The sequence below is a fragment of the Exophiala aquamarina genome (assembly GCF_000709125.1).
Source record: "Exophiala aquamarina CBS 119918 chromosome Unknown aczIA-supercont1.6, whole genome shotgun sequence".
NCBI classification, from domain to species: domain Eukaryota; kingdom Fungi; phylum Ascomycota; class Eurotiomycetes; order Chaetothyriales; family Herpotrichiellaceae; genus Exophiala; species Exophiala aquamarina.
Genome location: NW_013550582.1, coordinates 504,934 through 515,998, shown reverse-complemented (window position 1 = coordinate 515,998; position 11,065 = coordinate 504,934). Strand labels below are relative to the sequence as shown.

The 11,065-nt window shown below is 49.1% G+C and overlaps 4 protein-coding genes across 4 annotated transcripts; 3 read left to right on the top strand and 1 right to left on the bottom strand.

Annotated features, from left to right (window-relative positions):
• Positions 1–1,409: 1,409 nt before the first annotated feature.
• A1O9_07582 (uncharacterized protein) lies at positions 1,410–1,895 on the top strand (the record flags this gene model as incomplete). Its single annotated transcript, XM_013403138.1, has 1 exon — positions 1,410–1,895. One exon carries the CDS (start codon positions 1,410–1,412, stop codon positions 1,893–1,895), a length of 486 nt encoding a protein of 161 aa, XP_013258592.1.
• Positions 1,896–2,168: 273 nt separating this feature from the next.
• A1O9_07581 (uncharacterized protein) lies at positions 2,169–2,861 on the top strand (the record flags this gene model as incomplete). The annotated part of the gene is made up of 3 exons (XM_013403137.1): positions 2,169–2,190; positions 2,247–2,482; positions 2,535–2,861. The coding sequence occupies 3 exons, from the start codon at positions 2,169–2,171 to the stop codon at positions 2,859–2,861; spliced, it is 585 nt and encodes a 194-aa protein (XP_013258591.1).
• Positions 2,862–2,928: 67 nt separating this feature from the next.
• On the top strand, positions 2,929–4,027 carry A1O9_07580 (uncharacterized protein; the record flags this gene model as incomplete). Its single annotated transcript, XM_013403136.1, has 3 exons — positions 2,929–3,400; positions 3,516–3,648; positions 3,730–4,027. 3 exons carry the CDS (start codon positions 2,929–2,931, stop codon positions 4,025–4,027), a joined length of 903 nt encoding a protein of 300 aa, XP_013258590.1.
• Positions 4,028–4,317: 290 nt separating this feature from the next.
• A1O9_07579 (uncharacterized protein) lies at positions 4,318–6,188 on the bottom strand (the record flags this gene model as incomplete). Its single annotated transcript, XM_013403135.1, has 5 exons — positions 4,318–4,814; positions 4,870–5,699; positions 5,752–5,781; positions 5,837–5,922; positions 5,979–6,188. The coding sequence occupies 5 exons, from the start codon at positions 6,186–6,188 to the stop codon at positions 4,318–4,320; spliced, it is 1,653 nt and encodes a 550-aa protein (XP_013258589.1).
• Between the last annotated feature and the right edge of the window lie 4,877 nt (positions 6,189–11,065).

Below are 11,065 nucleotides of genomic sequence, written 5' to 3'. Positions count from 1 at the left end.
CCTCTACATTCAGCACCCTTCAACAAGCGCTCATCATAAGCTAAGACGCTTTAGTGGTACTCCGTGTATGGGTGACCAGGGACGCTGAGTGCGCTCAAACGCGGGTTGGGTCTCATTGCGTTTTCAGTTAAAGTTGGAATTCAATATTGACTTCCATGGTGACCGATATCCTGGGGGCGGTGGGGGCAGCCTCCGCGATTTGGGGGCGTTAACTAATGTTAGTGATAGTCTTGAGTGAGGGACCTGTCCGGTTATCTTGACAGATCCCAGCCTACGCAGGTCACCACTAACTGAGATAAGTAGCGGATGCTCCACAACGGGAAGGCTGAGGCGGTGGGCGATGGTATCCTGGGAGGTCCCGGCGCAAAACTGAGATGGCGCCCCTGTCAGATGCTTTTCTTGTTTTCTACAAGCCCTTTATTGCGGCACGCCCCTTGAGTTAAGGCCGGATCCCTGTTTTAATCTGGCCCAGAACCGTCGACGTCAGCCGCGGAAGACCTATCCAGAGCCGCAATTCTTCATCCTCTTTTCCTGCTTCACGCCGCCTGCTTTCTACTAATCGTCAACCTAGCCATTAGTCGGGTTCTGACATCGACACAAATGCTTTGCGGCGTGATTTACAGTGCTTGTAACAATATTGCTTTGGAAGGCTTTCATCATTAAAACATTACAGTTATCCAGCTCTACGATGATTTGCCCATCACTCAATTGCGGAGCGGGCCTCATCGAGTGACGAGGCATTGATAGATAGCCAGACAAGCGTGGTCATGTCGAGAAAATCATTGTGCAGGAACCGCTGCTAATGATGAACAACCAATGTCTCGGTCTCAGAGGACCAGCTTCGGCTCCAGGATCTAGGCATATCTTCCTCCACCGATAGCTCTGGTAGGGAAAAGTTGAGCATCCGTATCGACATAGGTTCGGGTATAGAGCAAGATGCATTTTTCGACAGATCAAGTGGCTGCTGGAGACTCAAGCATGCGTCAGATGTCGTTGTTCAATCCAAGCTGTCCTACAAAGACTTAAATCCTACACCAACATAAAGCCACAGTCAGGTCAAAGTCAAGTCTTGGACAGATTTCCTTCCACAGAACGAGAATAAAGATTGGTTTGTCAATGGCATCGACTGGTCTGTAACCGAACTGGGTTCTGTGGAAGCATGGTCTGTCGCTCTGCAGGCAATTGTAGGCCTTGTCATGGCGGACACGAACCCTGCCGTTGTCTATTGAGGCCCCAATTTGTGCTCTTGCTTCAATTTGAAAGCCTATCAAGATGTCAGCAAGAAGCTCAACAAGAGTCTCGGCCTCCAAGGAGCTCCGTTCGAAGAAATCTGGAAAGAGGTCTGGTCCGACGTAGATGCTCTTTACAACGCTATGCATACCAACATTCAAGGTTATGAACTCATCACAATGGCAGTGTTCCCCCAGCAAGCCGGCGGCCGTCTGCAGGAGACCTTCTGGGCGGGCACTATCCTACCAGTCGTGGGCGAAAATGGGGCGGTGTCGGGCTTTTACAACAGGGGCATTGACATCACGAGTGAGACCGTGAAAGGTCGCAGGTCCAATACCCTCTATTCGATTGCTTCGCCTTCAAGTGAACAGGACGATTCTATATGGGAGCATGTCTTTCGATCTCTACGAGGCAACATGCAAGATTTGCCCATGGCTTTTGCCTACTCTGCTGATGATGAGCTGGTTTCATGTAAATTGATACTTCAGCAGTCGATCGGGTTACCGCCTGATGGACACTGTCTTGTACCACCTGAACTTGATGTTTTTGATGGTTCCACAGGCCTTCCACCACTTTATCGGAAAGTTAGAGCCTTGCACCAACCTTTAGTCCTTCGCAAGACCGATGGAACCCTACCAAATGATCTGATGAAGGATTTTATCTAGCGAGGATACGGCGAAGAACCAGACGGAATCGTGATAACGCCAGTATCAGTCAGCAGCAGGCTTTTAGGAATTATGGTCTTTGGGATCAATCCTCGCCGAGCTTTTCTGCCAGAGGATAATGCATTTGTCATCGCCTTGTGCCGCCAGGTCTCTGCCACGGTAGCCGTCGCCATTGATCATATGGAAGTCTAAGAACGGGCGCAGCGTCCGACTCTACAGTTAGCTGAAAATGAGCGACATATCCGAGAGGTCGCTGAACATGGGCCTGTGGGAATGATACGCGTCACCCCTGAAGGTAGGTCTTGCTCTATGGAAACTAATCAATATGAGCATTGACGCTGACTGGTCAAGGCAATATCATATGGGCGAATGGCCAATACTATAAGATCACAGGCCATCCAGCCGACGATCAATACTCACGACCCTTTATCGAGGTTGTCCATCCTGAAGTTAGGGCGCCTGCCGAACGATTCTGGATGAAACTGATCGAGGAGCATAAGCCTTCAGACAGTGAATTCCGACTGACTCGAAAGTGGAAACCACCGACTGCTGCAGGAAACTCTAATCCTGAAGATGAACCATGCTGGGTAATCGCGAATGCATTTCCGGTGCTCGAAAATGGCGTCTTAAAGAGTATAGCGGCCTGCGTCACGGATGTCATTGAGATCAAATGGACCCAAAGGGGTGCACAGCAAACTTGCTGCCGAAGAAACCAAGGCCCGCAAGCTGCAGGAAGCCTTCATCGATCTCGTTTCGCATGAGATGAGGAATCCTCTGTCAGCGATAATTCAGCTCGCTGACGACATTACCGGCTCTTTGGAACACTGGCTAGCGGCCGACCGCACGATCGAGCGCGCTGCTCGTCTGATGCATGAGAACGTTGAAAGCGGGGGCAGGACAATCCTACTTTGTGCTGCCCCATCAGAAACGAATCATCGACGACGTATTGACACTGTCCAAGCTTGACTCCCAGCTCCTCTCAATCACCCCAGTTGTGATACAGCCCCGTGTGGTCGTCCAGTCCGCGCTCAGAATGTTTCAAGCCGAGTTTGATTCGAACGCAATGACGGTCGAAAACATGATTGAACGAAGCTGCGACGAACGCGATATCGACTGGGATTTGCTTGACCCTTCGCGCCTCACGCAAGTCTTCATCAACCTCATCACAAATGCGATCAAATTCACCAAACGCGAATCCCGACGTCAGATCACGATCAGACAGTCAGCGTTTACTGGAGATCGCCCGGATATGAACGGAATTGTCTGGTTCCCGTCTAAGAAAGTGAACCTAGACATTACTAACGGGCCGGGATGGGGTGACGGTGCCCAGGTCTACCTTCTCTTTTCCGTATCGGACACAGGGAAAGGCCTCCAGCAGGAGGAAATGATGCGTCTATTCAACCGATTCCAGCAAGCCACCAAAAAGACGCACATCAAATATGGGGGCTCAGGTCTTGGCCTGTTTATGTCGCGACAACTGACGGAGACTATGGGCGGTGAAATTGGTGTTCTTTCCGAACCTGGACAAGGAAGCACCTTCGCTTTCTACATCAAAGTAAGGCGAGCAGATCCCCCGGAGGATCATGCTCAGGTTCTTCGCCCAGCTGCATCTCTGACTAGCTCACGCCCCACCATCTGAACCGCTTGACAAAATCAGCTGGATATCTAGGCAGTTGAGCAATACGCCCGTCGCCCCGCCCCGACTCTCAGTGCTGCTGGTAGAGGACAACATCATCAATGCTCAGGTTCTGACGTAGCAGCTCGAGCGGGCAGGCTGCATTGTCTATATCGCCAATCATGGAATCGAAGCCTTGAATTTTCTGACAAGTTGCAGAGTGTGGCATCAGCCCGCTGTGGACTCGCCGCTTATCGAGCTTGATTGGATCCTTATGGATGTCGAGATGCCTTTACTGGACGGACTGGCATGTACACGGAGAATCCGCGCCCTTGAGCGTGACGGATCATTGCTGAAGCGTGTCAACATCATCGCAATTACTGCCAATGCGCGTGAGGAGCAGATATATGATGCTTTTGCTGCCGGAGTGGATGGGATCTTGCCCAAACCTTTCAGGGTGATAGAAATGCTCTCCAAGATGGAAGAACTCATGCCACAGAAACTTGCCGCTTCTTGATCATGCTCGGTGGATCGTGGGTCCGGCGGCTCCAGCGCATTCCAATCGTGGCAGTCAGGCTATAAGCTGGTGCAAGCTACGATGAGAAAAGCAGGTCCTAGTGTCCAAAACTCCTGTCTGCATATTAGCATCCTGAGTTACCAGCTTGGTGCAAGTCTATCTGCCGGAGACCCTTATATTATTAGAACAAGGCAAGCATAAAATGAAACTTCTAAATGGTTTCACTAGACTCACATCGCCTCCCTCTCAGTCTCCTTACTGACGCCTACCGATCGCAGCTGAAGCATCGTCTACGATCGTTTCTTCTTGACCGATTTCCGCTCAGTTGCGATCGAGCCAATTATGGTAAGTATACCCAACGCTAGAGGTATGTACAATGTCTGTGACACAGCTTCGTTGTAGCCAGAGAGCACGTTCTTCAAATTCGCACCCCCAATATGGTCGCGGAGCTCGGAAAGACCTGAGTGCACGAAATCCGTTCCATTCGTGCCGGGGGCATAGCGCTGTACTTCCTCAACCAGACGATTTTGAAAAAGCGTGGCTGAGGCGCAGGTCCACAGGGCGGAGCCCATTCCTCCTCCAAATCCAACGACAGCAGTTCCAAGTGACACATCTTTAGGTGATAGGGTTGTTTGCACGACTAGTAGTGGAATCTGTAAGCCAAATCCAATTGCTGCCCCGAGGAAACCAAGCAGTGCCGCCACTTTCACCGTACTCTCGTCGAGATTGATGGTCGTGAGGAGGCCAGATGCAATGGGCGCGAGAGTGCTGGTAGCAAACATGAAAGCTGATATATCGGGTGAGCGATAGGCTTTTTGACCCATGCGAACGATTGAACTTACGAAAGTAGTACCCGATTGCGGTCGTTCCCATGCCTGCAGCTATACCGGCAATACCAAGTCCGGCTATCATTGGCAAACCCAGCAATCCTGAAGAGGTGGCCGATAGGCCTTTGACTCCTTGGAAGTAAATGGAGATATAAGCTTCCGTCACAGCCAGAGCGCCATTGCAGCAGCTAGAGAACCAAAGGGCTGCAATAATACTTCGCTGCTTGGCTATCCTTGGTGGCAGTGTCGCAGCTTCGCCACGGCGATACTGAACGTAAGCAAAAGAGGAAAATAACATCCCGAAGAGAACAAAGAGTAAGATAATGCGCCAATCTTTCCATCCATACTTGATGCCTCCCCACTGGAGGGCCATCAAGAAACATGTAATAGCGGGAACAACGAGGAGTGTGCCCAAAGGATCCAGACGCCAGAGTTTCTCTTTCAGAGGAATGTTGATATCTGGGTTGTTGACAGGATCGTGGAATCCGTACCAAGTCATGGCGATACAGATCACGCCTAATGGGAGATTGATTCCGAAGCAAGCCCGCCAATTAAAGGCATCGATCAAAGCACCCCCGACCATAGGGGCTGATACAAGGCCCAAGGACGAGAAAGTGAAGACCGCGCTTGTTACAATCGGCTGCTTTGACAAGGGAAAGCAGTGCCTCAGGATCTTGACGGTTCCTCCGGACAGCGAACTCGTTCCTAGTCCTGCAATAGCACGGCCGAGAATGAACATCTTCGAAGTTGTAGAAAAAGTGCATAGCAGTGAGCCGAACTCAAAAGTAATTATGCCGAACATGAAAAGAGGCTTGCTCGAGAATAAGGTGTAAGCCTTGCCGAAACTGCGCCAACATCAGCCTGGAAATGGGAGTCAATATCCTGTAAGAAACCAACAAGAATATGAAAGCACTGCTCGTCATCATGCTAATTGCAGAAGTCAGTCAAATCAAATGTGATCAAAGAGGCCTTGTTGACTCACTAAGCTGCAGAGTACCAGCCGATGTCATTGACCGTCTTGAATTGATCCGTGAGGCTCGGTACAGCCACAGCAACGATGGTGAGATCCTGGAATCGTAGTTCTTAGTGATCCATTTTTCCTCTTTCAGTAATGCATTACCGACCAGGCCATGTAGAAAGAGAGTGAGGCAGAGGCAAACAAGGGTCGTCCAGAGTTTGGCGCCTGTTGGGTAATCGATATCATCTTCCGCCTCGCTGGGGGCCCCTGATGCCTCTATTTCAAATTGCTCTTGTGGTCGTCTAGGGACTACTGCAGCATTTTCTTGGTGTGGCTGTATTGTTTCAGCATCTGTGGTTTCGTTCACTGTCGCCATTTTGGATGAAGCAGGAAAGATGAATTGCAATGACTGGCAGTAGCAGTTGGTCGACTTGGTAGTCTCTGTTTATCAAGAAGCGACTTTTGGTGCTGCCTGCCGATCGCTTGGGGGAGTGGGGGGAGAGGGACGCGGAAGCGAGGGAGCGGGCTTTTCCTCCTGAGTGCACCGAGTTTTCGTAAAACAAAACATAATCCCTGTTACAATCACCACCGCCATCACCATTCTCAAGATGGATGACACAAGCAGCGTTGATCAAGAGGTTGATTTCGGTCACCTTGCCCAATGCTTTCGTTCTACTGCTGATGAGGTCGAAAAATTACAAAATCTTCCTGCAATCACAGCCGGCAACACAATTCTCAGTGCGATGCAGCAGATGCGAGAGGAAAACAGACGCTATGCTGCTCGCCTTGAAGAGAGAATCACAGCTGTCCAACGGGATCTCACAGCTACCCGCCATGACCTTGTCACTATGATGAGCGCTTGAATTAGATTGATCGTCGAATTCATGTTCTGTCCGTACAGGCCCAGATTTCCACCATAGTTGCGTAGCTGACACCAAATCCAGGAGTGGCCATAGTATGAGTTGGTTCGTTGCCATTGAGGACTTGATTCCGAGTAAAAGTCCTGAATGAGCATTTCTTCATTTGGGGCGCCACCTAAGTAGGCTTCGATTCGTTCATTGGTCCAAAAGTCTTCATTGCTGTGAAAGAGCCAGGCTTGCATTACTCAGATGGAATCAGGGTCCGCTGCTTTCAATGACGCCCAGGTGTTCTTCGTCAGATTCCCGAGAAAGTCCAGGCTACCTGAAGATGGATCATTTTCGTTATTCTGGTCCAAAAGTGTAGAAGTGCGTAATATCACCATACGCTTCCTGTTGCTTGGAGATAACACTTTGTTGAAGTTGGGTAAACAATTCTGGGTTCTCCAAGGATCTAAGAATGTACGGTTCGTATACCGGGGTGATGAGAAGTCATTCCAAGCTCAACCATACGGCTGACAATCTGCTTCTGCAAGCCGAATTGTCCATCAATCCAGGAAGTCGGCAACTGACCGCTCCAGTCCCTTTGAATATTGTCGAATCGGTTCCAAACCTGGAAAGCCGGCCCGCTGAGATAATCGAAGATCTCTGTGTCATTGAAACCTGCGTCGAGAAACGTTTCGAAAAGGAGCTTTTATTGTCCGACCCACGCAAGTGGGAGGTTGATTCCACGCAAAGCCATCCAGTCGAGCTGGAGTTGCCAGTCATCCCAGCTCCAAAATGCGGTCGTGTAGGAGAATGTAACTTTACCATTGTGTTAGCATCTCAAATGAGAACTTCAAAGCCATTCGCACCTGTGTTGAAATGATATCTGTATGGGACAACACTTGAACCCACGACGGGTTCTGTTATGTTCGGAAGCGTCCCTGGTGCAAGATGTAGTTGGCTTCCGATGTACCAATATATATCCACATTTGCTTGTTTGGTCAAGTACCTTCGAAGGCTAGACAGATCATACTAGCACGGCGTTCCTTTGTTGCAAATCTCAGAATCACCTTACCCAACGCTTAGAGCCGAGACCGAATTCTCCTGCTACCAGGATCTTACCATTCGAAGCCGACGAGACGTTGTAACTGTCATTCTTGGTTGAATTTTTCTGACCGATGATTTGGAATTCGAAGCTATCAATATGATTCGGTAGCAGACGCGCTACGAGGCCAGTGATCCCATGGCTTGTGGCTTGAAATGTAGGAACGCAGAAGGATACGCAGCAGTCAATCAGCAAGGAACGGTATAACATTTCGAAACCTCCAGCCTCAGTGCCTCTCAGGATACTGTTGGTTTAGCGAGGAGATGGTGGTCAACAAATTAGACAATTATACAGAGAAGTACCAGAGGAGGATTCGAGGAACAACGGAGATCTCATTGCACAAGGTTGTACCCTGCGACCTACATACAAAGATTGCAATCGTTCCAATGAGGTAAATGGAAAAGCGATACACGTTTGTCAGGCGGTGTGCGGGGAACCGTTGGGACAATTTATGTAGATCATCATGAATCATGGGAACGTCCATTCACCTCGATGGGTGGTATTTTGGGATGGATGTAAGTAACCCACTAGGCTGTTGATCAGAATCAGACCATATGCCCTCGGCAAGGTAGTTCAACGGTTGATGCCATTTAAAAGCTTCACACTTGAATAGTGTTCATCTTTCCGATCCTGACTTGGAAGCGCACAGGAGGGAAATAAATTTGCCGTGAAGTTGATGTCGGCGACCTTCAGTGAAAGCTGGAGCTATTTAAGCAAGACGGAGAAGTCCGGACGACGTCGGTGGCGTTCTGCGACTGCGTGTCTTGATACGTCGCTCAGCCTTCACATGGACTCAGCCTTACACGGGAAGTCCAGAGGGGCTCTCTCTTCCATTCAGGTAAGTATTATAGATGTTCATTCATGGTATTCGTGATCTATCATTGATTCCCTCGAGACAGCTGCATCGGCTCAGATCATGGACTCTGAATGTCAGAAGTTTCGACACCTACAGCGAGGATAGTTAGAGCCGGCCGTGGACAACACGTGCTCGAGGCTATGAGAAAGCCCATGATGAAGGTCATTCCATGCCATCTACGAGGTGAAAGTCTTGGATGAGAGTATTCCGCAGCCCAATTCCAACAACGCAACTTGGAGATAGTATCCAACAAAACAAGGCTCATAGTCGTTGTCGTTTGTAGTTGAAGTGTAATGCTCGGTCAGAGACGGTAAGGACGCTGTGCTCGCCCTCTCCCGCGCCACAGTAGCATTTAATCGTTTAGAGCGTACAGTCAGAGCTGTTATAGGTGGACGTCACAATCCATCAATCGTAATTAGCAATGTACTACCTTCCAAGTTTGAGCTTACAGCGAGGATGAGCTAGTTAGGCAACAGAAGCAGGCCTTCCTAGAACCCGAAGCTGAGACAAAGCACTCCCTCTTTCTGTCTATTTTCTCGGAATATCATCATCCTGAGGTGACTGGATGGAGGTTATTTGATTGTCAGTATCTAGGTGGGATTGGGAGTGAAACCCTGCTCAAGAGCCCATGGCGTCCATTGGAGTAATTATAATTCAATCATTCCTAGGAGAAAAACTGGGACCCTCTGATCAAGAGGGCATTGTTAAGGTAGCTCAACATCAGATAGGGACGAGGACCGCCATTTGGATGGCGACAGAACACTTGACTTCCATTTCACCATGGAAGACGTCTGACGGGGGTCCTTCAGTACAGATGGTTGTAACTTGTAAGAATCTCGCCAATGGAAGCCTCCTATTAGGATCCGGTATATATCAAGATGATTGAGGTGGGCATGATAAGGCTTTCATCCCTATGAAGGTTTTTGACGGCCCTGTGCTATCACTGCCACAGCCAGTGTCTAGGGTGGAACCCTACCTACTATGACGCTGTGCTCCAATTGGCCAGCCTCAATTCAGCCCTCTGTGCGGCAAAAGGCATACAAGTAATCGCATCGTGGACAAATGGTAATCGTTCTCAAGGCTGATCCTAGAGTCAAGGTTCTCAAATCTGTTGCCAAACCATCTTTGGAAGGTCTTGCAGCAGCACTGCAGTGGAAGTCCGCCACTAACGTGTATTTACCACCAGGTCTTAGGGATCTTAAGGTCCTCATTTTTTCGCCCAGGCATTTCTTGTGAGCAGGGCTTTCTTCGCAGGCATAAGTAGACAGTAGTAACCTATTGCACTGAGCATCTCTTCTTGCACCTCTGAAATTACCACATTTGCTTTCCAACCCAAAAGGTCTTTTTGTTTGAGCAGAATACCGATAAATCTCACAAAGTAGAGCATTCTGGACGAAACTCCAGGCATCTCCGAGATGGCATTTCTGGGTTGAAGCCTTCCATCCTGAGCCCTTCTTTCGATCGATCAATGTTCCGTGCTTCGTGACCTGGCTGGTACCTATGTCCTTTTTCTTGAGCAACATATCAGCAGAACATTGACATGCAGACCACCCAGCCCCTTGCTACTTCCTTCTCTTACGCGGAAGACAAAGGAGCTCACTCGCGATGCCCCAGTGTCTTACAGCCGACATGAAAAGAGCTGGACACGGTACAACAGAAGAGCATACAGACCATGTGTTGTGAAGCGCACATTTTGGACGGGATCTTGAAGCAATACCAGCATTCGGGTAAATTGCAGCATCCTCTTGCAGTAGAGATCCTCGGCTTAAAGACTTGGAAATGGAGACGGCACTACATATTGCCATATCCCATGAGCATATCGCAAAAAAGTTTGAAATTTTTTGATTCAACTGCGATGAAACAGTTTGGGATGTCACACCACAATGTGGAAAAGCAACAGGAGCCAACATCCTCTCCACCTTCTGGGTGCTAAGAACCAGCGGACTGGAGGGCATGCACGGCTTTACCGACACCATCCTGGTTGGATTCATTACCACCGGGTTTGACCGTAAGTAATCATGGCCAAGCGACAGCAGATAATCACGAGCTGAGAGGGCGGACCAAAGTGGAAGCAGTCTCGTCAGTGACTAGCATGAAGCTGGAAACAGGCAACGGATCCAAGTTACGACTCATAAGGACCGGAAACCTTCGTCGTTTACTATTCTCCTACGAAGGTAAGAAGCACATTAATATATCTCAGCAGTGTTATTGAATATATCTATCTAGCCATCCGACGATGCGCGAAGCACTTTCTGATCCAAAGGGACAGCGAGTCGAAATTACATGTTTCCCAGCATGGGTTTCCATGATCAATTTGGCCTTGCAATAACACCGATCATCATTCCTTCTGAGTTGCACTGAAAGAAGAAATGAGACAGAGATGAAGAGACTTAGTGCTGTTGGATGCATTAGCAGTGTTTTACATGGTGTGGTAGGGAGGGAAGTCCTAC